At 47.2% G+C, this 27,396-nt stretch overlaps 1 protein-coding gene across 2 annotated transcripts; it reads left to right on the top strand.

Moving 5' to 3' along the window:
• Positions 1-1,284: 1,284 nt before the first annotated feature.
• eaf2 (ELL associated factor 2) lies at positions 1,285-21,126 on the top strand. Of its 2 annotated transcripts, XM_038790103.1 has the most exons (6): positions 1,285-1,484; positions 4,946-5,040; positions 9,318-9,454; positions 10,676-10,833; positions 19,426-19,689; positions 20,326-21,126. In XM_038790103.1, exons 1-6 carry the CDS (start codon positions 1,382-1,384, stop codon positions 20,370-20,372), a joined length of 804 nt encoding a protein of 267 aa, XP_038646031.1. In that variant the 5' UTR covers positions 1,285-1,381; the 3' UTR covers positions 20,373-21,126. The 2 variants fall into 2 exon arrangements, with proteins under 2 accessions (XP_038646031.1, XP_038646032.1); XM_038790104.1 differs by lacking the exon at positions 4,946-5,040 and having other exon boundaries at positions 1,293-1,484.
• The last annotated feature ends 6,270 nt before the right edge of the window (positions 21,127-27,396 follow it).

Here is a 27,396-nt window from a genome sequence, read left to right as displayed (position 1 = left end):
ATCACATAGCTGCATGCGGGATCTTGCTGTGCACAATGTGGCTGCCATGTTCCCTCCATTACCATAATGACCACCCTTCAAAAAGGGCTGAGATCGAGAGAGCCCGGATTTAAAGTAAATGGCAAAAGAAGCAAAACTTTTCTCACGCAGTGAGGTGTTTAGATCTGGAATGGACTGCCTGAGAGTCTGGAAAAGAACCATTGAATTCCTACAGTGCAGAAGGAGGCCATTTGGCCCATCAAGCCTAGTGACCCTCTGAAAGAGGCTCCCCACTCCCCCACTCTATCCCTGTAACCCCACCTAACCTGCATGGACACTACGGGGCAATTTAGCATGGCCAATCCACCTAACCTGCACATCTTTTGACTGTGGGAGGAAACTAGAGCACCCGGAGGAAACCCATGCAGACACGGGGAGAAAGTGCAAACTCCACAGTCACCCAAGGCTGGAATGGGATCAAACAATCATCGAATTTACAGTGCAAAAGGAGGCCATTCGGCCCATCGAGTCTACACCAGTCCTTGGAAAGCCCTACTTAAGACAACACCTCTACCCAATCCCCTCAACCCAATAAGGCCACCTAACATTTGGACACTAAGGGGCGATTTATTATGGCCAATCACCCAACCTGCACACCTTTGGACTGTGGGAGGAAACCGGAGCACCCGGAGGAAACCCACGCAGACACGGGGAGAATGTGCAAAGTCCACACACAGAGTCTCCCAAGGCCGGAATGGAACCAGCTTCCTGGCACAAGGCCAGAATGGAACAGGCTTTCTGGCACTGTGAAGCAGCGGTGCTAACCACTGTGCCATCGTGCAGAGGCTTTCAAAGAGGAATTGGATTATTGTCTGAAAAGGAAGATCGTGCAGGGTTACAAGCAGAATGGCTTTGACAGAATTGCTTATTTGGAGATCTGACACAGACACGATGGGCTGAATGGCCTCCTTCTGTGTCACAAGGATGCTGTGTTTTGGGCGGTGCTATAGTTGTGAAGGGTGCTATATAAATGCAAGTCTTCATTGCCACTGGAACCATTTACTATAAGGGGGCGGGGCCACCTACTCTGGTCACGTCAATGTGACCCCGCCCACGCCAGCCTCTCATGACGTCAACGCGTATGCCTGAACGTCAGAGAGGCGGGTCCAAATACGGAGCGACCACCTGACAATCCTAACCTGATAGACAGCGCAGCGGACCAATCACGATGAGGGGCGGCCCCGGGCCCGTCCCGTCACTCACAGGCCAGGACCAATAGGAGGCAGGCTCAGGGGCGGGTCCCGTATCTTTGTCCCCTCCCCCCCGGCCTCAGCTGTAAAGTTTGGTGGAGCGGCGCCCGCGGCCACAGAGGCAGCAGCCGGGGAGAAGCGGGGCTGGCAGGATGAATGGGGGGGCCCTCTCCCACTTTGACCACAAGGAGCACCTCCTCAAGCTGGGCTCCAGCTTTGACAGGCAGCCCAAGTGCGGCTTTCACACCATCAGATGTAAGTGGCGGCGGGCTCGGGGACAGCCCAGGGAATGCGCCCCCTGGCTGCAGGAGGAGGGAACTGTGGGCAGGGGGAGATTATAGTGAGGAGGGGGATTATAATGAGGAGGGGGATTGAGGGAGATTATAGTGAGGAGGGGGATTGAGGGAGATTATAGTGAGGAGGGGATTGAGGGAGATTATAGTGAGGAGGGAGATTATAGTGAGGAGGGGGTTTGAGGGAGATTATAGTGAGGAGGGAGATTGAGGGATATTATAGTGAGGAGGGGGATTGAGGGAGATTATAGTGAGGAGGGAGATTATAGTGAGGAGGGGGTTTGAGGGAGGTTACAGTGGAGGGGGATTGATGGAGATTATAGTGAGGAGGGGGATTGAGGGAGATTATAGTGAGGAGGGGGATTGAGGGAGATAGTGAGGAGGGGGATTGAGGGAGATTATAGAGAGAGGGGGGATTGAGGGAGATTATAGTGAGGAGGGAGATTATAGTGAGGAGGGAGATTATAGTGAGGAGGGGGATTGAGGGAGATTATAGTGGAGGGAGATTGAGGGAGATTATAGTGAGGAGGAGGATTGACGGAAATTATAGTGAGGAGGGGGTTTGAGGGAGATTATAGTGAGGAGGGGGATTGAGGGAGATTATAGTGAGGAGGGGGTTTGAGGGAGATTATATAGAGAGGAGGGAATTTATAGAGAGGAGGGGGGTTGAGTGAGATTATCGGGGGAGGAGGGAATTGAGAGAATTTATAGAGAGGGGGGGTTTGAGTGAGATTATAATGAGAGTGGGCTGTGAAAGCAAATCTAATAGAGATGGGTTTGAATTGGGAGACTTGGGGCAGAGGGGTCTTGGGAAGAGTAACTATGGGGCGAGAGGGAAGGATAATCTGCGAGAAGCACTCGGATGAAGAATGATAAAGGAATTTGGAGGGGGAATATGGGAAGTGGTTGGAAATATTCAGAGGGTGCAGAAAATATTTGAGAGGTTGGAGTCCAGGGGGATGAATTTCAGTTCTGTGGATCGATTGGAAAAGCTTTGTGTGTTCTCCTTGGACTAGAGAGGGTTGAGTGGGGTGATGGAGGTGTTCCAAATCAAGCCGGGTCCAGACAGCAGAGAGAAACTGTTCCTATTGGCAAAAGTGTTGAAGCAAGTACACTGATTGATATAAGATGAATTGCAGAAGAGCCAGAGGAGAGATGGGGAAATCGTTCTACGCAGTGAGTAGTTAACAATCTGTCTGAGTGTTGTGTGGAGGCAGCTCCTATCGGGGCTTTGTACAAGGAAAGTAGATGATCAGTGAAGAGAAGAGAAATTTGCCAGCCTATGGGGGAAGGACGGGGGACTGGGACGAGCCGGGTTGGGCTTGCAGAGCCGTCACGGAGACGATGAACCACATTGCCTGCTGTGCTGTCACCATTCCGTGGCTGGAGATTAATGAAGCAGAAATGGCAAAGGAAGAGTTGAAAGAAACATTGGGACGAGGAGGAGGAGGAATGGAAAAGGTGAAGAGAAATGGTGATTAGGGAGAAGCACTTTGACGAGGAATAGAGGAGCGGGGGAATAAAGAGGAACAACTTGGAAGGTGAGTAGGAAGGGAAAGCAAGGGGGAAAGACTGGAGAATAAGGAGAGGGAGGGTATTCGACGAAAGGGGGAACGGATGAAAGCGAAAATGACTTGAAAATAGAGGAGGAATGAAGACTGAAAGGGGCTTGGAAAGCGCAATAGTGGAGAGCTGGAGAAGGCGAGGTGGAAGAATTGGAGAAAATGGGGAATAACGAAGGAAAGAGGGATGGAATGAAGGGGAAAGGGGAGGGAGTGGAGAGCACTATGATTGTTGAGGAAATCCTGGTTTCCACTCTGCAATGTGCGTGTGACTCATGGCAATTTGCTAAACTTGCATTTACGTATGAATTGTGTAATTAAACAGTACGTGTGCTACATGATTGCTGAAGATAAATGTAATGGAACTGACTTGTATTCAGGGCGGCACATTTCCCAGATTTGTCTTCCTTTTGGCTGGAGCAGCCAATAGGATGTTGTAGTTGTGCTCAGTGCCGTGGGTTAGGGAGAGGACGAATCAGCCAGTGGGTAAGCTCCTGGTGGTTCTGATTGCTCCTGATGCAGTGCAGGCTTTCAGGAAATGTTTGTGGCTCGGCGTGAGGGAGTTCCCATCTTGTAATTCAATAAAGTGTCTCCTTCATGATTAAAATGATGCACAAAATTAATCCTGCTACCACCCTGGCCTCTCTCCTCACACCCTCACCATACCCGCCTGAAGGATAATAATAAACGCTTATTGTCACAAGTAAGCTTCAATGAAGTTACTGTGAAAAGCCCCTAGTCGCCACATTCCGCCGCCTGTTCGGGAATTGAACCGTGCTGCTGGACTTGTTCTGCATTACAAGCCAGATGTTTGGCCCACTGTGCTAAACCAGCCCCTAATGCTAATGGTCAGCATCAAGGCTGACAGCAGATATTAACCAATTGAATACAGAACCATGCAGAACATAGAGGTCAATTGTCTTTTTGTTGGGGAAATCCAAAACTGGGCTGGTTTAGCTCACTGGGCTAAATTGCTGGCTTTTAAAGCAGACCAAGCAGGCCAGCAGCACGATTCGATTCCCGTACCAGCCTCCCCGGGCAGGCGCCGGATTGTGGCGACTAGGGGCTTTTCACAGTAACTTAATTGAAGCCTACTCGTGACAATAAGCGATTTTCATTTCATTTCATAATGTCACTGCCCAGATATCTCCCCATAATCCTGCACCTGTCCTTGCATATAGATTTCCCTCAAAAGATGCAGTGGTCCTAATTGAGAGGAGTTTTCCAGAGGATTATTTCCACTAAACCTGCCCTGTTTTTTGTTTCTGTGTTTTGCTCTGTGGCGGAGAGGAGGTTGTGTTTAACCACATCAGTCCGGCATCTTGGTGCCAGGCAGACTCGATGGAGAAGCTGATTTTTTTCCCCCCTCGCCTGCCAGTTTTGTATGCAATTTACCTCAAACAGAAAAATGTTCCTGAGTTTAGGGTACCCTCCCCCAACTTGGATTCTCCACTTCGACCTCCCCGTTCTGTTTTTTTTTTCTAGATACTGCTTCCCAAAGAACCCCTTGACCAGCAAAGATTCAGCAGCTATTTGACTTTGGAAGACTGGGTGGATCTCTACTCTGATCTATACTCGCTTGAAACCCACATGTGAATGGGGGTCTCTGGTGTCCTGGTCACTTTTACTCACCCCCTCCCCACATTTTTTGTTAACCTTTCACAGTTTGATTGCTGTTTCAATCTCTGAGGTCAGCTACTTGTTCTCATGCATGAACCGGGCACTGGAACTGCCTGGATCAGCTGTGCGTAGCTTCATGTAATACCAGGCAGTCAGTCAGTGCCTTTTTTAATAGACAAAGGGGTTTGCAGTCTGCCTCAGCCTCGGTCATTGTGAAACAATGCCTGCTTTTTCATTCCAGATGATTTCAAACCAGCATCCATCGACACGGCATGCGAAGGAGATCTCGAAGTTGGGAAAGGGGAACAAATCACAATCACCTTTCCAAACATTGAGGTAAGCATGCTGGTGGCACTTTGGGCCGCACGGTAGCACAGTGGTTAACGCTGTTGCTTCACGGCGCCAGGGTCCCGGGTTCGATTCCCATCACTGTCTGTGCGGAGTCTGCACGTTCTCCCCGTGCCTGCGTGGGTTTCCTCCAGATTCCTCCGACAAGTCCCGAAAGACGTGCTTGTTAGGTGAATAGGACATTCTGAATTCCCCCTCTGTGTACCCGAACAGGTGCCGCAGTGTGGCGACTAGGGGATCCTTTCATGGCCTCACACCTTCCTATCTGTATAACTTCCTCAACCCCTATAAGCCTCCAAAATCTCTGCGCTTCTCCAATGTTGGTCTCTTGCCTATCCCCAATATTAATCGTTCCGCCATTGGAGTCATCCCTTCAGTTGCTTGGGCCCTCAATTCTGTAATTCAGTTCCTAAGGTGGCCATTGACATCCCTTGAGAATATCGGACACCTCGCCAAATCCAAAGTGCAGCTGTACATAGAACATACAGTGCAGAAGGAGGCCATTCGGCATCGAGTCTGCACTGACCCTCTTAAGCCCTCACTTCCACCCTATCCCAATAACCCCTCCTAACCTTTTTGGTCACTAAGGGCAATTTATCACGGCCAATCCACCTAACTTGCATGCCTTTGGACTGTGGGAGGAAACCGGAGCACCCAGAGGAAACCCATGCAGAGAACGTGCAGACTCCACAGAGACAGTGACCCAGAGGGGAATTGAACCTTGGACCCTGGCCATGTGAAGCCACAGTGCTATCCACTCATGTTACCGTGCTGCCCACTCTTTTTCATAAAAATAAATGAATGATAGCTACTGATTTGAATCTTTTGCTCAAACGAGCATCAATACCTCAGATAATGAACCAAGAGACTTGGAGCAGACTAAATGTGGGGAATTGTACATTTCCAGGTTATAGTAAGCCTTGGCGAGTCCAAAGCAGGTTTAAGATAAGATTCTAAATGTGCTTATAATTAAGAATTAAGTGCGCAAGTGTTGTTGCTGCCTAATAACCTGATGCATTTTATGGTTAGCAATGTCCTGGTTGAGAAGCCACAGATAGGCGTGGAGAGTTTTACCAAGCTGCTGTTATGCCCCTCCTCATGTCAGCTGCTCTAGAACATTGTGGAGTGTGGCTTTACATATACATGTATCACGGTACAAGCAACGTAGCATGAGGCTGTCATAAGGCTCAGTGAAGTCTCTGCGGAGCTGCGAGGGCTGCCCTGACCTGGACTTTCACAGGCACAGACGAGACCGATAATTTTGATTTTAAACACATCCCTCGAGGCTGGGCACATCAAATCGACCTGCTCAAATTGGGTACCCAAGTAGACAAATGGCCACACCCGTGCACCTCTCCTTCTCTTTACTTCTTCTCCTTAAGAGTGACTTCTTGTTTGACTGATCTTTTAATCATCTGTCCCAATTGCTCTTCCTGTGGTTTTGTGTCAAATACTGTTTGATGCTTACTGAAGATAAATATTTACAAGATGTCCAGGTTCGATGGACTGGACATGGTAAATTGCCCCTAAAGGTTGGGTGGGGTTGCAGGGATAGGGAGTGGGCCTGGGTAGGTCCTCTGAGGGTTGGTGCACACATGATGGGCCAAATGGGCTCCTTCTACACTGTAGGGATTCTATGATAAATATTAAATCGTATTTTCACACGCACAATGTTGCTATTGTATGTTGTGAACTGGTGTATTTGAGAATACATCAGTAACTGCGCTCCTTTTATTCCTTCATGGGATGTGGCTGTCGCTGGCAAGATCATCCCTAATTTCCCTTGAATTGCGTGGTGTGCTGGGCCATTTCAGTGGGCAGTTAAGAGTCAACCACATTGCTGTGGGTCTGGAGACACATGTAGGTCAGACCTGGTAAGGACGGCAGATTTCCTTCCCCAAAGGGCATTGGTGAACCAGGTGGGTTTTTATGACAATCTACGATAGTTTCATGGTCACCATTACTGAGACTAATTTTCTGTTCCAGATTTATTAATCAAATTTAAATTCCACCAGCTGCCATTGGTGGGATTTGAACTCGTGTCCTCAGAGCACTAGCCTGGGTCTCTGGATTACTAGTCCAGTGACATTCCGATTACAGCATTACCATTGCTGAATCCCCCACTATCAACATCCTGGGGGTTGCCATTGACCAGACACTGAACTGGACTAGCCATATAAATACTGTGGCCACAAGATCCGGTCAGAGGCTGGGGGTTCTGTGGCGAGTAACTCACCTGACTCCCCAAAACCTCAGACAGCTATAAGGCACAAGTCACAGTGTGATGGAGTAATCGCCACTTGCCTGGATGAGTGCAGCTCCAACAACATTCCAGCAGCTCTGCTTGATTACCACCCCTCCCGCAGATATTTACTCCTTCCTTTAGGGTGGCATGGTAGCATAGTGGTTAGCACAATTGCTTCACAGCTCCAGGGTCCCAGGTTCGATTCCCGGCTTGGGTCACTGTCTGTGCGGTACATTCTCCCCGTGTCTGCGTGGGTTTCCTCCGAGTGCTCCGGTTTCCCCCCACAGTCCAAAGATGTGCAGGTTAGGTGGATTGGCCATGATAAATTGCTCTGCGGATCCAAAAAGGATAGATAGTTACTGGGTTACGGGGATAGGGGCTGATTTAGCACACTGGACTAAATAGCTGGCTTTTAAAGCAGACCAAGGCAGGTCAGTAGCACAGTTCAATTCCCGTACCAGCCTCCCCGAACAGGCGCCGGAATGTGGCGACTAGGGGCTTTTCACAGTATCTTCATTGAAGCCTACTTGTGACAATGTGATTTTCATTCATTCATTTCATTAGGGCAGAGGAGTGGGCTTAGGTAGGGTGCCCTTTCCAGGGGCCGGTGCAGACTCGATGGGTCACATGGCCTCCTTCTGCACTGTAAATTCTATGATTCTTCCACCACTGACATGCACTGCAGGAACTCACCAAGGATCCTGAGACAGCACCTTCAAGGCCTATGACTGTTCCCTTCTAGAAGGACAAGGGCAGCTGATACCTGGGAACACCACCACCTGGAACCTGGAGGGTCCCCTCCAAGTCGCTCACCATCCCGATTTGAAAATATATCGCCATATCTCCGTCGCCTTTGTGTGGAGATGAACATTTGTTGCACTGTCTGTTACCCTAATGCCCCTTTTCTCGAAATGGCAAAACTACAGAAATATTTTCAGTACTCACTGTTCCCTTACTCTGACAACCTACAGCTTTTTCAAACACCAGTTTAGATTGCGCAACTTCAGGCTAACTTTCTCTTCTCTCTCTCTCTCTCTTTTTTTCAGTTTTGGTGCTCAGCTCCACCAGTCTTGACCCTTTGCTTGGGTTTTTCGGTTGGGATGAGCATAGGGGGAATTCCTTTAGCGAAGGAGCCACAACGCCTGTCTAAGATGGGAGACTGAGCCCTGGTCTCTTGCCTCGATCTTCGTAATTCTAACTGGGTGTGTCAACCAGTCACCGAGTTTCTCAGTTCACTCCACAAATCCTAGAGCAGTGAAGAACAGTGACCCATCAGTAGCGTCTTGTACCGGCTCTTTGGTAATTCTATCCAATCACTTCCACTCTCCTCTTTCCCTGCAGTCATGTCATTTTTTTCCTGCTTCAAGTACTTATCCAATTCCCTTTTGAAACTTATTTTTGAATTTGCTTCCTCCCTTTCAGACATCTGGCTGGTTTAGCTCACTCAGCTAAATCGCTGGCTTTTAAAACAGACCAAGCAGGCCAGCAGCACGGTTCGATTCCCGTACCAGCCTCCCCGGACAGGCGCCGGAATGTGGCGACTAGGGGCTTTTCACAGTAACTTCATTGAAGCCTACTCGTGACAATAAGCGATTTTCATTTTTTCATTTCATTTTCATTCCAGAGCATCATAGCCAGATGTTGTCTGTTTCTTTTGTCAATTACTGTTAAATCTGTGTTTTCTTACCAACCATTCTGTCACTAGAAACCATTTCTCCATATTTGCTCCTGTCTCTCTTTGCAACCTCATTGAATTATGGAGAAAGGAAGCTATTCAGCCCACCCTGTCTGTACTGGCCCTTTGACATCGGCCTTTGCTCTTACCCTGTGGCCCTGCAAAGTTCTCTTTTTCAATCATTGATCCAGTTCTCATTTCTCAAAAGTTAATAATTGAATCCGCTTCCACCGCATGTTCTGGTCTTGCCCCAGGCCACAGACATTGTTGACTGAATGCCGTTCGGTCCCAGTGCCATTGATTTTCCTCCCCTTCCAAACTGAAATTACCGATTTTGCTTCACAGGGTTCAACGCCACCCATGTCGGTGTTTAAAGGCTCAAAGAGACCTTACCTGAAGGAGTGCGTTCTGATTGTAAATCACGACACTGGGGAATATCGACTGGAGAAACTTAGCAGCAACATCACCGTGAAGAAAACCAGGTGGGCGATACACCCTGTCACGTGTGTTAATACAATACCTGAAGTCCAGTGTGCCCTCGCACTCTGTGATACGGCACCTGTGTACATCAATGACCCAGGACTACCTTTAATAGAAATGCATTGCAATAAATTGCATTCAATGCATTGCAGTGAAAGGAATTGACTGTAAAAGGAGCACCGGAATTCTTAGAGAGGGTCCAGGGATGCAGAGATGTACTAGAATGGTATCAGGGACGAGGCATATTGGTTATGTTTAGAGACCCAAGAAGCTGGAATGGTGGTTTTTGGAGATGGTGAAGGAGAGGTTTAATAGCAATGATCAGAATTATTAAATATTCTGATAGAGCAAGTGAAGATAAACTATTTATTCTGGCAGCATAATCCTGCAGATGCTGGAAATCTGAGTTAAACACAGATGGTGCTGGAAACACTCAGTACCTCTGGCAGCATCTGTGGGAAAAGAAATAGACTTAATGGGTCGAATAAGACTTTTGTTTCTCTTGCCGCAAATGCTGTCAGACCAGATTTAAGATAATCGGCGGAAGAATCAGCGGGAGCTGCGAAAAGTGTTTCATGTAGTTGTGATCTGGAATTCATGACCTGATTTAAATTGGATATAAACTTAACGGGAAAATGTTACATGGTTATGGGGAAAGAGCGAGGGAATGGGACTAATTGCGTAGCCCTTTCAAAGAGCTAGCACAGACACGATGGGCCCAATGGCCACCTCTGCTGTACCATTCCTTTTTTAAAAATAATTTTGAATACCGAATTCATTTCCAATTAAAGGGAAATTTAGCATGGCCAATCCACCTTTAGGTTGTGGGGAAACGCACGCAAACACAGGGAGCAAACTCCACACGGACAGTGACCCAGAGCCGGGATCGAACCTGGGACCTCGGCGCCGTAAGGCAGCAGTGCTAACCACTGCGCCACCGTGCTGCCTCATGCTGCTCCATTTTAATGGAGGCTTGGACCATAAGACATAAGAGCAGAATTAGGCCACTCGGCCCATCGGGTCTTCTCTGTAGAAATGTCCCTAATTCATCATTATTTGAGAATCCTGCTCGGAGGACGCAGCTGGATTCTGAATAGCGATTTTAAACGTTGATGATGAGTAAATGGGATCCAAATTGTGTCTGGATTAAATTGTGTGTCTGGTGTGGAGGGAAGCACAGGGCAGCTTCTTCTATTGTGTAAACATTCAATGCTTCTATTCAGGGCGGAAGGAAGTAGCAAAATCCAGTCTCGCCTTGATCAGCAAACCAATCGCCTGGGGCAACAAATGCGCCTCAACGCCAGGGCCTCCTTTGCACCAAAGAGTTCTCCTCCAAAGGAAAAAATGTCACCGGCTTCTCAAATGGATGACATTGAGCGAGGTACGTGGTGTTGATTTGTTGTCTCTCTTTTCTTGTCTAACATTTGGATGATCTTTGAAAGAGATATCCAAATAAGCCCCCCTGCCGCCATCCCCTCGCTCTCTCGCTCTTTACGCATCGCCCTTGCAATTATTTCCCTTCTCAAGTATTTATCCAAACCCTTTTTGAGAGTGAAGATTGAATGGGTTGGATTATCTGTTTGGGAGATTATGGGCGGGTTTCTCCATCCCACTGCACCAGATTTCTGGTGCGACGCGCCATCGGGATTCTCCGTTTCGCCGGCTGGTCAATGGGGTTTCCCATTGAGGGGCAGCCCCACGCCGGTGGGAAATCCCCGGGCTGCCAGCAAAATGGGGAATCCCAATGATGGAGAGTTCAGCCTTATGTTCTCCTGCCGGAGCTGAATTGCACCAGTTTTACGATCCCCTTGCGGTCCTTATCATGGGAGTCCCGGAGGGGACGGAGTCTCCCTAATCACGGGTCCCGGTTTGGGGGGGGGAGGGGGGAGATTGTGGGTCGGGTCACCCCCATACTTGGTGGTGGGGAGGGGAATCATCCAGGGGTTGGGGCCGCTATGCAGGTGGTGAGGGGGAGTTGGGCCTCGGGTGGGCTCTATTTCCCTTGAGAAGGTGGTGAGCTGCCTTCTTGAACCGCTGCAGTCCATGCAGTGTAGGTGCACCTACAGTGCTACAAGGGAGGGAGTTCCAGTGTTTTGACCCAGTGGCAGGCAAGGAAAGGTGATATATTTCCAAGTCAGCACGGTGTGTACCTTGGAGGGGAACCTCCAGGTGGTGCTGTCCCCATATGTCAACTGACCTTGTGCTACTAGATGGTTGTGGTCGTAGATTTGGAAGGTGTTGCCTGAGGCGCCTTGGTGAGTTACAGCCGTGTACCTTGTAGGCGATATACACTATTGCACTGTGTGGGAGGAAGTGACTGTTTGTGGAAGGGGCTGCTTTGTCCTGGGTGGTGTCGAGCTTCTTGAGTGTTGTTGGAACTGCACCCATCCGGGCAAGTAGAGAGTGTTCCATCACACAATCCTGCTGCTTTTAAGCCTCTCGGCACCACATTGTTCTCCCTGGTCTTTAAGCTTTCTTCCTCTTGCTTCATGGCAGTCCCATCTCCATCGCTCTCCTCACCACATAATAATCTTTATTATTGTCATCAGTAGGGCTTACAATAACACCTCAGTGAAGTTAACGTGAAAATCCCCTAGTCGCCACATTCCGGTGCCTGTTCAGGTACACACAGGGAGAATTCTGAATTCTCAGCCGGTAGCCGGAATGTGGCGACTAGGGGCTTTTCACAGTAACTTCATTGAAGCCTACTCGTAACAATAAGTGATTATTATTATTATTATTATTATTACGGGAATTGAACCTGCGCTGCGGCCTTGTTCTACATCACAACCCAGCTGGCTAGCCCACTGCGCTAAACCAGCCCTCTTTCCTCCCCCTCTCCGCCACAGTTGACAAGACCATTTCAATCTCCATCTGGCTATTTCCTTCGATGCTGCCCCTATTTTCACTGACCTCCCGGTATACTGGTTCCTGATTTTGTCCCTTCTCAGAGAGACCTGGGTGTGCTAGTGCATGAGTTGCAAAAAGTTGGTTTGCAGGTACAACAGATGATTAAGAAGGCAAATGGAGTTTTGTCCTTCATTGCTAGAGGGATGGAGTTTAAGACTAGGGAGGTTATGCTGCAATTGTATAAGGTGTTAGTGCGGCCACACCTGGAGTATTGTGTTCAGTTTTGGTCTCCTTACCTGAGAAAGGACGTACTGGCGCTGGAGGGTGTGCAGAGGAGATTCACTAGGTTAATCCCAGAGTTGAGGGGGTTGGATTACGAGGAGAGGTTGAGTAGACTGGGACTGTACTCGTTGGAATTTAGAAGGATTCGGGGGGACCTTATAGAAATATAAAATTATGAAGGGAATAGATAGAATAGATGCGGGCAGGCTGTTTCCACTGGCGGGTGAAAGCAGAACTAGGTGGCATAGCATCAAAATAAGGGGGAGTAGATTTAGGACTGAGCTTCGGAGGAACTTCTTCACCCAAAGAGTTGTAACTCTATGGAATTCCCTGCCCAGCGAAACAGTTGAGGCTCCTTCATTAAATGTTTTTAAGCTAAAGATAGATAGTTTTTTGAAGAATAAAGGGATTAAGGATTATGGTGTTCGGGCCGGAAAGCGGAGCTGAGTCCCCAAAAGATCAGCCACGATCTCATTGAATGGCGGAGCAGGCTCGAGGGGCCAGATGGCCTACTCCTGCTCCTAGTTCTTACGTTCTTATGTTCCACACATCCATCTCAGTATCCACCTCTCATTAGCATCCAGTCGTTGTTGCTTTCTTCTTGATGTTGCCCTGGTTTCTGCTCAATATAACAAGGCCGGTCACGCAAATGTCCTAGAGATTCTTTGTTTCAGCAACACCTTTCTATCACTTAACACTCCATAACCACGGCAGCTGGTGGAATTTAAATTCAATTCATAAATCTGGAATTAAAAATTTAGTCTAATGGTGACCATAATGATTTCTGATTTTCTGTAAAAACCCATCTGGTTCACTATTTCCTTTAGGGAAGGAAATCTCCCATCATTGACCGATCTGGCCAACACTAGCGGCACAGTGGTTAGCACTGCTGCCTCACAATGCCAAGGACACGGGTTCTATTCCGACCCTCAGGTCACTGCCTGTATGGAGTCTGCATGTTCTCCCCGCGTCTGCGTGTGTTTCCTCCGGGTGCTCCGGATTCCTCCCACAGTCTAAAGATGTACAGGTTAGGTGGATTGGCCGTGCTAATATTGCCCCTGAGTAAATAAAATAAAAATAATTAGTCTTTATTCTCACAAGTAGGCTTACATTAACACTGCAATGAAGTTACTGGGAAAAGCCCCTAGTCGCCACATTCCAGCACCGAGGGAGAATTCAGAATTCTCAGCTGGTACGGGAATTGGACCCGTGCTGCTGGCCTTGTTCTGCATCACAAACCAGCTGTCTAGCCCACTGAGCTAAACCAGCCTAGTGTCCAGGGATGTGCAGGTTAGTTGGGGTTGAGGGGTGGGGCAGGGGAGTGGGCCTAGGCAGGATGCTCTTTCAGAGGGTCGGTGCAGGCTTGATGGGCCGAATGGCCTCCTTCTGCACTTTAGGGATCCTATGGTACTCTAGATCCACAGCAATGTGGTTAACTCAATATGCCCCCTGAAATGGCCTAGTAAGCCACTCAGTTGCCACCACCACCTTCTCGGGGACAATTAGGGATGGGCGAGAGATGCAGGATGAATGTGCGACACCCACATTCTATGAATGAATAAAATAAACTTCTCGGGTGGGATTCACACAACGGGAGTCTTAAGCCGGAGTAAAAACCAGAGTGGGGCTAGCAGGGGCGTTGTGTGATTTACGGGGGCGGGGCCTCGGCACGAGGTCAGAGACCCGGCGTCGTGTAAACGATGCGGCACCTTGGGTCCCAGGCATGCGCGGTGGCCGTCCTCGCCCAGACCACCCCGCACAAACATGGCGGATAGATTCAGGCTTGTCGGCGGAAGAAAGGAGGCCCGCCGACAAGAGAGGCCGACGTCCCGATCGAGCACCAGGCCACTCCGGAGGGCTTCCCCGGGGTTGGAACCCCCCATAGGCCGCTCCCGGCCCTTGAAGCCCCGGGTCCCGCCGGCCCGAGAACAGGTTCTCACGCCCAACCCAACATGCCCGCAACCTCGTGGCACGGGAATGAGGAAGGGCTGAGAAATGAGGTTAGATCAGCTGAATACCCTCCCGCTGAGCTGCAATGTCTGTAAACGGCCAGTAGGGTGAGCTAACAGCGAGGACAGCTCACACCATGGAGAGATTCACAGGACAGAACTTATTCAACCTGTCGTGCACGCTGTGTGCTTTTTATAATCCATTCAGCATTCAAATCAGCATTTACTGTCCATCCCTAATTTCCCCTTGAGAAGGTGCATATAAATGGCAAACTGTCTTCTTGAATAGAACTGAGTCTTGCTGAATCATTTCTGATGTGAGTTCAGAGTTGGTGTGGGTCTGGAGTCACATAGAGTCTGACCTGGGTAAGGGCAGCCGGCTGGTTTAACAGTTCATCCAAAAGATGGACCTTCAACATGACAGTATTCCCCAAGTCCTCCAGTGAAACAACAGATTCCCTTCGCTAAAGGGCGTTACTGACCCAGATGGGTGTTTACGACAATCCAGTAATTTCACGATCACCATTACTGATTTTATTTAACGAATTGAATTTAAATTCCCCAGCTGCCATGGTGAGATTTGAACTCGTGTGTCCACAGCATTAGCTAGCCTACGTATAACTAGAACAAAGAACAAAACAGCACAGGAACAGGCCCTTCGGCCCTCCAAGCCTGTACCGATCATGATACCAACCTTTGCCAAAACCCTCAGCACTTCCTTGTGCCGTATCCCTCTATACCCATCCTATCCATGTGTTTGTCAAGATGCCTTTTGAACACTGTTAATGTAGCTGCTTCCGCAACCTCCCCTGGCAATGCGTTCCAGGCACTTGCCACCCTCTGTGTAAAATACCTGCCTCGCACATCTCCTCTAAACTTTGCCCCATGGACCTTAAACCTATGCCCCCTAGTGACTGACCCCTCCATCAAGTAACACAACAACAGTCCGTAAAAAACGCAAAATATGAGGGATGTTGGAAATCTGAAATAAAAACAGAAGATGCTGGAAAAACTCAGCAGGTGAGGCAGCATCTGTGGAGCAAGAAACAGGTAATGTTTCAGTTTGATGGACTATCATCAGAATTGATACGGGTTGACAGTATATTGCTGGAGAGCTTTAGGTGCTGTTGACTAGTTGGTAATTGGGTGTTTAATCTAATTTGTTAACCTATCCTGTCAACTGTTTAAAAGCATAACTGGAGCTTACAGAAATATTAAATTATACTAAATGAAGAACAAGGAGACATAATCTTAAAATGAGATCTAGAGCTTTTGGGGAAATCAGGAAATACTCTTTTACACAATGGGCATTCGAAATCTGGAATTCTCGTGTCCTCCGAAGGCTCTGGACGCTGGGGTCAATTGAAATGCTCCAGGTTGTGTCCGATGGAGTTTCAGTGAAGATATTGAGGGATTTGAAGCAAAGGTGGGAAAATTGAGGCATCAAGTGTAATTGAAGCTCAAGGGGTTGAACACCTACCCCTGTTCTAACCTGGCTAAAGATTGTTTCAAATTGGGGCTGGGGACAGGGGCTGGTTTAGCACACGGGGCTAAATCGCTGGCTTTTAAAGCAGACCAAGGCAGGCCAGCAGCACGGTTCAATTCCCGTACCAGCCTCCCCGAACAGGCGCTGGAATGTGGCGACTAGGGGCTTTTCACAGTAACTTCATTGAAACCTACTCGTGACAATAAGCGATTTTCATTTTTTCAATTGGGTGGGAGCTGAGAAGAATGCTTTCACGCTTGACTCTAAAATTGTTCTGATCTGGAGAAAGGTCACCTCCAGATCCCACCCTTTTTTCCTCACTTTTTACATGGTTTGTGACGGGTCCTGGTCCCTCAGGCTCCGCATTGTGTAATAAAGAACAGTAACCTGACGACAGTTTACTGACAATCGACGTTTTTGTAGTTCTCAGCAGTTCCATTTCCTTATGCAAGTGTCAAGTTCAGGAAAGAGCGTATCTGATGGAGAAATGTAGATGAGAAAGGCTGTAAAAGGTATGGGTGTAACCTTGACTGTCATGAATCCTTAACTGTCGAACTAAAATTGAACTCGTGACCTCAAAGCATTAATCTGAAGTGTGCACAGACTTCAATACGTTAACACTTTCTGTCTCCACAGAAGCTGCCAGACCTGCTGAGTTTTCCCAGCTTTTTATTTCAGATTTCCGGCATCCGCAGTATTTTACTTTTATTGTGATATTTCAAAGTTTGCCGATGACACAGAACTAGATAGGAAAGTGAGCTGTTAGGAGCATGCAATGAGAATTCGAGGGGATTTAGACAGGCCAATTGAGCGGGCAAGAACACGGCAAATTGAATATACCAGGGGCTGGTTTAGCACAGCGGGCTAAATAGCTGGCTTACAATACAGAACGATGCCAGCAGCGCGGGTTCAATTCCCCGTACCGGCCTCCCCGAACAGGCGCCGGAATGTGGCGACTAGGGGCTTTTCACAGTAACTTCATTGAAGCCTACTCGTGACAATAAGCGATTATTACTGTGAAAAATGTGAAATGATCCACTTTGGTAGGGGAAACAATGGAAGTGCGGACTGGGAAGTGTTGATGTCCGAAGGGTGTCCATGTTCATGAATCCCTGAAAGCCAACATGCAGGTGCAGCAAGCAATTAAGAAGGCAAAAGGAACGTTGGCCTTAACTGAAAGGGGACTTGAGCACTGGAGTAAATATAGCTTACTGCAATTACATAGCGCCTTGGTGAGACCATACTTGGGAGAATTGTGTAAGGTTTTGGTCTCCCTACTTGAAGAATGTAGAGGGGGTGCAATAAAGGTTCATCAGACTGATTGTTGGGATAGCAGGATTGTCCTTGGGAGGAGAGTTGAGCAGGCTGGGCCTGTATTCCCTGGAGTTTTGAAGAATGAGAGGGATCTCCATTGAAGCTTAGAAAATTCTTACAAGGTAGATACGGGAAAAATTCCCCTAGCTGGGGATGTACAAAGTGACTGGATGTCCTCGTACACCAGTCACTGAAAGCAAACAGTCAGGAAGGCAAATGTTGGCCTTCATTGCAAGAGGACTTGAGTACAGGGGCAAGGATGTCTCACTGCAGCTGTACAGGGCCTTGGTGAGACCACACCTGTAGTATTGCGCGCAGTTTTGGTCTGCTTCCCCGAGACAAGGGTATTCTTGCCATAGGGGTGCAGCAAAGGTTCATCAGACTGATTCCCGGGATGGCAGGATTGTCATACGAGGAGAGATTGGATCAGGATTTGAGCTGGGTCACTTTAGGACTGAGATGAGGAGAAACCTCTTCACTCCAGAGAGTGGTGAACTTGTGGAATTCTGTACCACGTAAGGCTGTGAAGGCTAAGTCACTGAATGTATTTAAGAAAGAAATAAATAAGATTTCTAGACAAAAGGTGCTATGAGATAAGGGAGAGGGAATACGGCATTGAGATAGAGGATCAGCCATTATCACAATGAATGGCTTAGTCCTGCTCCTATTTTTTTATGATAAATGTGTGTAAATAGTAAAGATATTAAGGGATACAAAGAAAAGTACAGCATAGGAACAGGCCCTCCAAGCCTGTGCCGATCATGATTCCCTAACTATAAAAAAAATCCTTCAGCCCTTACTCAGTCCATATCCCTCTATTTCCTCCCGATTCATGTACCCATCCAGATGCCTCTGAAATGTTGCTAATGTGCCTGCTTCCACCACATCCTCTGGCAGTGCGTTCCAGGCACCCACCCTGATGGGATAGTGCGGGGAAAATGGCGCTGGGGTAGAAGATCAGCCATGATCTAGTTAAATGGTGGAACAAATGGCCTACTCCTATCGTATCCCATACTAGTCACCACTCAAAACCATGAGGAGTCTGGACAGAGGAGATTGAGAAAGGATTGAGAACCAGAGGACACCAATTTAAGGTGATTGACAAAAGTAGCAATGGAGGCATGAGGGAAAACGATTTTCGCAGCCAGAGTTGGGCTCTGGAATTCACCGCCTGAGAATGTGGTGGAGGCAGGTTCTATTGTGGCTTTCAAAAGGGAAGAAAAGAAACTGCAGGGTTACAGAGAAAAGGGAATGGGATGAGGTAGTTGCCTCTGCACTGAGCTAGCATGGCCGCAATGGGCCAAACGGCCACCTCCTGTGATGTAACCATTTTGTGATGAAGCAAGAACGAGAGGACAAGGATTTAAGGGGATTTGCAAAAGAAGCAAATGTGATTTGAGAGAGACCCTTTTCACACAGAAAGTGGTTCAGGTCTGGAATGCACGTTGTGGCGGAGACAGTTCAATCGAGGCATTTCAAGAGGGCATTGGATGATTATTTGAATAGAAACAATGTGCAAGGGGTGCGTGGAAAAGACAGGGGAATGGTACTAAAGTCACAATGGGCCAATTAGCTGCCTCCTGCGTTGTAACAATCGTCATTTTGTGATTTGAGTTTGTCCTTGTCATTTTAAAATGTGAAATCTCTTCTGGACTTTTCATTAATGCTCATTCTGTTCCTCCTGTTTTCTCTCTTCCTCTTTCGTAGGTACCATGTCAACTCTTGATAGTATGTGTGCTTCAATGGCCATCTGCTTCTTTCGCATTGTTTTTGTCTAAGCTTAGATACTGAGCCAGTATCAGTTGCTCAGCATCACAGTTGAACAGAATGCGCATCCCTCATGGAGGCTGAGCAAAATTATATGTATTGGCAGAAGTCAATTTGCATGTGGCAATTGCCAGTGAGACCTGTGACAAAATGTGTTCCTGGCAATTGCATTTAAGGAATTTAGACCAGGGTACTGAGAAGTCCTTGCAGAAAGCACTTTGGAATCTCTTACTTTCCATCCAGCCGACTAGTCACCTCAGCATCTCCAAAAAAAAACATCCGCACCTTCATATTTGACTTGCATGGAAATATTCTTGTTTTATAGAGCTGATGGCAGAGGTTGGCACCATGAACCAGATGAGTACATCGGACAGTTCATCCGACTCCAATGGCTCTTCATCCTCTTCCTCGAGTAGCGATAGCTCCAGTGATTCTGAGGACGAGACACACAAACCTGCTGTACCGCCACCTCCAATGCCTTCCTCTCATCCGGTTTCAATGCCATTAATACCACCTCCACTACCTCAGCATCACACCTCAACGGCAGATGCTGTTAGCAACAGACCCGAGGAGACTTTGAATACGTTGCGTAAGTTTTCTTCTTAAATTTTTTTAATCAACAGCATGATTTCATAGGTTGGGTAACTTGGCCTGTTGTTGTTGAGTAATATCCAAATCCATCTAATTTAATGGAGGTTGGAATAGGAAGGTGGGGGGGGGGTGTATGAGAGGAAAAATAACAGTTGCATTATCCTGTTTTTCTGAGCTCATAGAATCGTTGAATTTACAGTGCAGAAGGAGGCCAATCAGCCTATCGAGTCTGCAGGAAAGAGCATCCTACTTAAGCCCACGCCTCCACCGTAACCCCACAACCCAATAATCCCACCAAACCTTTTTTTATGGCCACTAAGGGCCAATTTATCATGGCCAATCCACCAAACCTGCACGTCTTTGGACTGTGGGAGGAAACCCACGCAGACACGAGGAGAAAGTGAAGATTCCGCTGACAGTGACCCAATCCGAGATTCGAACCTGGGACCCTGGCGCTGTGAAGCAACAGTGCTAACCACTGTGCTACCGTGCCACTCAGGAGGCTCTTTTTAGAGGGAGAGGGAGAGCGATTTCTGTACTATTCAATAAATTTATTGGGATTTTATGAAGTTATTGCAAAGGAATCTCTTAGACTAGTGTGGATTAAAATGTTTCTTCTTTATTACATTTTCAGGAAGTGATTTGCAGCTAAGTGACTCTGGAAGTGACACCGACAACTAAAGAAGCCTCCAATGTGACTGCAGACGGAGCTTGGCTATACTACAAACTTTTTTTAAAAACGGAAACTATGCCAAGAGAAAGGAATAGGAATACAGTGGCCAATATGTAGCGGTGCTTTGTGTGTGTGTGTGTGTATGTGCGTGTGTGTGTGCGCGCGTGTGTTTGTACATTCTGGTAAATATAATTTAATAAACTTTTTGTAGCAAGAAAACGGCTACTGCAAGAACTTGGAAGTAATGAGTGTAAATGGTGAGCGAGTGGGTCTTGTCAGGTGAAATTAATTGAACTGTTCTATGCCTTAATGATGTCTTGAGCAATACTTGATGTCTTCATTAAATCAACTGAGAGTGATCTTCCTGCAGAGGATCAAGAAAGGGAGGAACTTGCATCACAATTAGATTTTGCTGTAATCAGGCCATGAGGTTTCGAACATTTTGTTCTATCTCAGAGGAATTCTCATATATACATACACACACGTGCGTATAAATATCTGCTTTATAAATACGTACTAAGATGTTTCTTTTATTGGAAAGCACTTTTTTTTTTTAAATAGAAATTTCCTTTGGCTGTTTGCACTGTGACCAGTTTATTAAAGAAGAAAATAACCATGGCAATTTGATTACAAATGCATTTTTGGTCCCGCCTTGATCTGAGCGACGCTGCAAGTAAAGTTATATTTTTTCTCTCTCTCTTGCGATTGTGTGTTTGTACCAGGTGTGATGAGACTTATATTAAAAATGTATTTAGTAAAATATTCAATTTAGAGGTCGACGTTACTTTCGCTCCAATGTTTCATGCTCATTTTCCTGGCTATCGAAAATGCTACTTTGAAAATGGGCTCACCCTACCATGGCCTTTTTCTGCCATTGAATTTAAGGCTGCTGGGGAGGGGATGGTGGCCGGGAGGCGGGGGAGAGAGAGAGGATGGTGGCCGGGAAAGGGGGGGGGGGGGGGGGAAGAAGAAGAGAGGATGGTGGCTGGGAGGGGGGGGGGGGGGGGGGGGGGGGAGAGGATGGTGGCTGGGGGGAGCAGAAGAAGAGAAGAGAGGGGAAAGAGAGAGAAATATGCCCACATTTCTGGTCTTCTGCTCTCAGTGCAATCATTAAATGAGCCTCCTTGATCCCCCCCCCCCCATTCCGTGAAATGGCAAGACACTGCCTCAGCTCACAGCTCCGCATGTCATCTCTGGTTTAGCAGAGGGACAATGTTGATGTCATCCCTGCAGTGTTGATGCCCATCTTGTGATTGGCAAAGGAAAGCTTCCTTGTGCTTCGATGAAAGGTCATCATCCATCCAAACAGTTGTTGGCATGTGCCTGCGAGATTAGCTGGTTTTCTATTACTGGGATGGTTTACATTGATGGGATGGAGTGTCATTTGATGGCGTTTTCATGTAAATGACCACAGTAGATCCAACATCACTGGAGACCAAGGCCTAGAATTTTGCTGCAGAGTCGGGAGAATTCCCAGCTCCGCAAACCTAACATGGGAGAAAATGCTCCGGGTGGTCAGATTTGTGTTCCGGGGCAAAGTAATAATGCCTTGGCTACCAACGTTGCATTGTGAAATCTACTGTAGCCCAGCTTTATTGGCAGACTCCGATTTTCATGGACCAATCGGCTGATGTGATTAGAGAGGTGGTTTTACTAGTACTAATTTAGGGAGTCAATGCACAGAGTTGAAATTTGAAACTCAAACTAGAAAGAGTGCAGAAGAGATTTACGAGGATGCTACCTGGACTTGATGGTTTGAGTACAAGGAGAAGCTGAAAATGCTGGGACTTTTTTCCCTGGAGCGTAGGAGGCTTAGGGGTGAACTTGTAGACGTCTATAAAATAATGAGGAGCATCGATAAGGTAGAGAGTCGACATCTTTCCCCAAAGCTAGAGGAGTCTAAAACTAAAGGGCACTGGTTCAAGCTGAAAGGAGAGATACAGAAGAGACCAGAGGGGAAATGGCTTCACACAGAGGGTGGTGAGCATCTGGAATGAGCTGCCCGAGGCAGTGGTAGAGGCGGGTACAATTTTGTCCTTTTAAAAAGCAGACAATTACATGGGCAGGGTGGGTATAGAGGGATAGGGCCAAATGTAGGCAAGTGGGATTAGCCTAGTGATAGAATCTAGGATGCATGGACAAGCTGGGCCGAAGGGTCTGTTTCCATGATGTAAACATCTGTGACGTGATAGTTCAACACTCCGATGACCTGAACTTGCAGAATTAGCAAACTTGGAACTCTATTTCCTAATGGAAACATTAATCGGCCTTAATTTGGGATCAAGCGCAAGAATATTAAATGGGGAGATGTGGGTGGAGATCTCAGTCTACTTTTAGAAGCTTCTGATCACCAGATGCTAAATGGTCAGTCCAAGTATGATATGGAGTAATGCCCCAACAAAAATTTGTATATAGTGCTTTATTTAGAGCCGTTATCAGACAACAGTTTGCACCAAGCCACGCGATCAAATATTAGGACTGGTGATCAGAAGCTCAACCAAAGAGCAAAGTTTTATGCGTGACTGAAATGAGAAGGAACTGGTCCGTTTGAAGAGGAAATTCCAGAGCTTTGAGAGCTAAGCAGGAGGCACAGCCTCTAACGGTGGGACAAAGGAAGTGGAGGATGCACATGATGCCGGAGCTGGAGGAGCATAGAGATCTCGGAGGGTTGTAGAGCTGGAAAGGGTTACACAAACAGTATGGGGCGAGCCACACAGAGATGAACATGCGGAGTTCTTTGGCCAAGAGCCAATAAAGGTCAGCGAGCAGAGTGATTAGTCAACACAAGAGTCAAGTTATGGGTGGAACAGCTGTTCCTTCTCACCAATCCCCTTTCAGTTAGCGATGAGATAAAGGTCCAAGGGTCCTTCACCATCAAAGCCATTCTTCTCCATTTCATGCGATGCTTCTCTAGTTTTTATTAAAATTTTAGATCTGTAGCTTTTTCTTTCTAACTCTGACCTGAATTAAAATCTCTGCCTGTTTTAACCATAATGATCTGCAGCTGAATTGAGAGGGTGCTACACTGGCAGAGAGGTACCACGTTTACTCTCACAGGTGGACATAAAAAAGAACCCTGGCCCCTCTTTTGAAAACGAGCAGTGGTGTTTTCTCCGGTGACCTGGTCAATACTTATCCCTCAATCAATATCACCAAACTGATGGTCTGGTCATGATCATATTGCTGCTTGTGTGGGAGCATGCTGTGCGCATATTTTGGACAATGGCTACACTTGAAAAGTACTTAATTGGATGCAAAGTGCTTCCGGGCATCCCGAGGTCATGCTACATAAAGTGAACTTGAACATACAATCTCTCTAATTCAAGAGGAATGGGAGATGCCAGCAGAGCCAAAACCGGGATTCTTGTGTAGTGCCTTACAGCAGAATTGTTTGCTCGGCCGATTTTCATCAGCGTCACAAGCAGGCTTATATTAACACTGCAATGAAGTTACTGTGAAAACCTTAGTGTTAAAGAGTCATACAACTTGGAGCTGACAGCATTCCATGGGGTTGGTAGTCTCCCCTCCTTGGAGGCGGATTTTAAGCTAATCCAACAGGTTTGTGATCACAGTTGCCTGGAGCCAGCTCCCAAATTATCCGATCAGTAGGTTATGGGCAGAGGGGTTCAAAATTCGGAAGGGGTTTTGCCAGAGTTGGTAGGGCAGGGACTACTTCCATCGGCAGGAGGGTTGGTAAATCAGAGGCCAGACAGATCTAAGTTAATTGGCGAAGGAAGCAGTGCGGGAAGAGAAGAATCTCCTATTGTATTGAGAGTTCTGATCTGGTATGTTCCTAATTTCACCTGTGTTGTGACCTGTGCACTAGCCCAGGGTGTCGTGACACCCGAGGTCCTTGGTTGAGCCCACTTAACTACAGTCACCAGTTTTTAAACTGTTTTTAATTAAACTGACGGAAAATGTAACTATCTAATACCCCTTTTCTCAAACCCCCCTTCCTACCCCCACTCTCTATACACATACAGACAAACAACACAGAGAGGAAAGGGTGGTTGAGAAGGGAAGAAAATATGAATACAAATAAAAGAATAAGGATCTTTGATGCACTGGGATGACTTCCAGTTAATATCTTTCTGAAGTTCAGGCTTTTGTTTCAGTACTTCTTCCTTCAAGACTTGTGATGGTTTTTTTTTGGCAAGGCTGTCTGCTTTCTTTGCAGACTCAGTATAATTTCAGGTTCACAGTGAAGGATGTGCCAGGCACTGACTGCTTTCAGAACATTGGAACAGTTCTTTCACTTCAGCAAGGAGAGAGAAAGAGAGCATTCCTTTTTACTTCCAAGGTCTAAAAACTTCTGCTCAGTTCTCTCAGAAAGCATCATGCAGGAACCAATTATTCGCTGCTGAGCCTGGCCAACCCGGCAGTTCCAGTTAATCAATCAAACCAAGTCCGACCAAAGCTGGTTCAAAAAAACAAAGATAAATTCGGGCAGCACGGTGGCCTAGTGGTTAGCACAACCGCCTCACAGCGCTGAGGTCCCAGGTTCGATCCCGGCTCTGGGTCACTGTCCGTGTGGAGTTTGCACATTCTCCCCGTGTCTGCGTGGGTTTCGCCCCCACAACCCAAAAATGTGCAGAGTAGGTGGATTGGCCACGCTAAATTGCCCCTTAATTAGAAAAAATAATTGGCTAATCTAAATTTATTTAAAAAAACCAAGATAAATACAGCACAGAAACAGGCTCTTCAGCCCTCCCAAGTCTGTATCAGTCATGATACCACCCATGGCCAAAACCCTCAGCGATTCCTAGTGTCGTATCCCTCTATACCCACCCTATCCATGTATTTGTCGAGATGCCTTTTGAACGCCGTTAATATATCAGCTTCCACAACCTCCAGGCACTCACCACCTTCTGTGTAAAAAAATCTGCCTTGCACATCTCCTCTAAACTTTGCCCCACGGACCTTAAACCTATACCCCTCCACACTGGGAAACAGTGCCTGTCCATCCACACTATCCATGCCTCTTATAATCTTGTAGACCTCTAGCAGGTCACCCCTGATTCTCCAATGAAAACAGTTCGAGGCGATTCAGCCTCTTCGCATAGCTAACACCCTCCAGACCAGGCGACATCCTGGTAAACCTCTCTCCACCCTCTCCAAAGCCTCCACTCCCAAGATCCACTCGGCGCCTGAGTCTGGTTTCTCCTCTCAAAAAACAAAACTTGGGAACACACTGTCCGAGCAAGTAGGCTGTTTTAACTTAGTCCTCTGCTTAAAGACACATTGGTCCACGGACCATAAAAAATAAAATAAAAGGACTGGAACAAAGGAAATAAACAGGAAGACTTTAACACAGTAGAAATCAACCTGGTTCACTAATCTCCTTTAGGGAAGGGAATCTGCTGTCCTTATCTGGTCTGGTCTACCTGCGACTCCAGACCCACGGCAATGTGGTTGACTCTTAACTGCCCTCTGCAATGGCCGAACAAACCACTCAGTTCAAGGGTATTCAGGGATGGGCAACAAATGCTGGCCCGTCCAGCGATGCCCACATCCCTTTAAGGAATTTAAAGAACACTTTCCAGTAAAGTGCCTTGGTATGTTTCACTTCATTGAAGGCACCAGATAAAATGGAAGCTGTTATTGGTACCTGCCTGATCTGTACAGTACAACTATACACTGGGTTAGACCGATGAACCAGACAGAGCTTTGGAAATATAATTACTAATGGGTTTGTTTAGTGGACAGTTCGGCATACTGGAAAAACTAGAGTGACAATCGAAAGAGACAAACGTGCCCTTATTTGCGACAGTACATCAGCAGAGGTAAAGTGGCTGAGACTAGCGGGGGTTCCTGAATGCTCAGGTAGCATCGACAGTAAAGTGACACGACTGACCTTTCTTTTACCAAGTTCTCCCAATCAGCAATCAGAGAAGCAGAACAAGCTGTAGCATTTCTCAACCCCAGAGCCGGGGATATTTATACAAAGGGATACCCGAGAGATTGGAAGCAATAAAAATATGGCGAAGGGGAAGAGAGAGAGAGCAGCCGCAAGGTGATGGGGGCCCAGGTGAAATTATTCTGAGGCTGCAGAGAGAGATGAGAAGGAGAACGGGCTCGCTGATTGAAATTCTCTGTAGTTCTCTGGAGGCTGACTGGGCTGATGCACTGAAGCCTGAAAATAATGAACCTGATTTCCAGTGATCGAGGGGAGACAGCAACATCACTGTAAACAAAGCCCGCCAGTTAGCTTAATATTAGAGTGATTTATTGGGCAGGGAGGGAGATGGAATCCAGCAATTTAAGGCCATTTAATATTGGGGGGAAAAGTAATGAATAGAAAGATTGCTCTCACCAATTTATTATCGTCATCTGTACTTCTGTGCAAAGGAGATATGCAAAACACCAAACATTCTATTCCTAAATGACTGGACCACAATGGACCGAATCACTTCCTTCTCTCACACACAAACACAGCTGTCAGCAGCTGAGACTGTTATTCATGTGGTTTAGTCTTTACCACAGGGAATTGCTTTTACGTCCTAATGGATCCATAGAATCGCTACAGTGTAGGAGGCTATTTGACCAGCGAGACTGCACAGACCCTTACAAAACAGCACTCCACCGAGGCCCATTTCCCCCTTCCCTATTCCCATAACCCTGTGCATTGTAACAAGTCTTTAACCTGGTGTTGCAAGACTTCTTACTGTGCCCACCCCATTCCAATGCCAGCATCTCCACATAGAATCATAGAATTTACAATGCAGAAGGAGGCCATTCAGCCCATCGGGTCTGCACCGGCCCTTGGAAAGAGCACCCTATTTAAGCCCACGCCTCCAACCCTATCCCCGTAACCCAACCTAACCTTTCTTGGACGATAAGGGCAATTTAGCAAGGCCAATCCGCCTAACCAGCACATCTTTGGACTGTGGGAGGAAACTAGAGCACCCGGAGGAAACCCACTCAGACACGGGGAGAACGTGCAGAATTGAATCCAGGTCCCTGGAGTGTGGGGCAGCAGTGCTAACCACTGTGCCACCGTGCTGCCCATATAATTAATATGGGGTTAACCAT

The sequence above is a fragment of the Scyliorhinus canicula genome, chromosome 2 (genome assembly GCF_902713615.1).
Source record: "Scyliorhinus canicula chromosome 2, sScyCan1.1, whole genome shotgun sequence".
NCBI lineage: Eukaryota > Metazoa > Chordata > Chondrichthyes > Carcharhiniformes > Scyliorhinidae > Scyliorhinus > Scyliorhinus canicula.
Note: the sequence above shows the minus strand (reverse complement) of the source record. Positions and strands in the feature narration are given on the sequence as shown.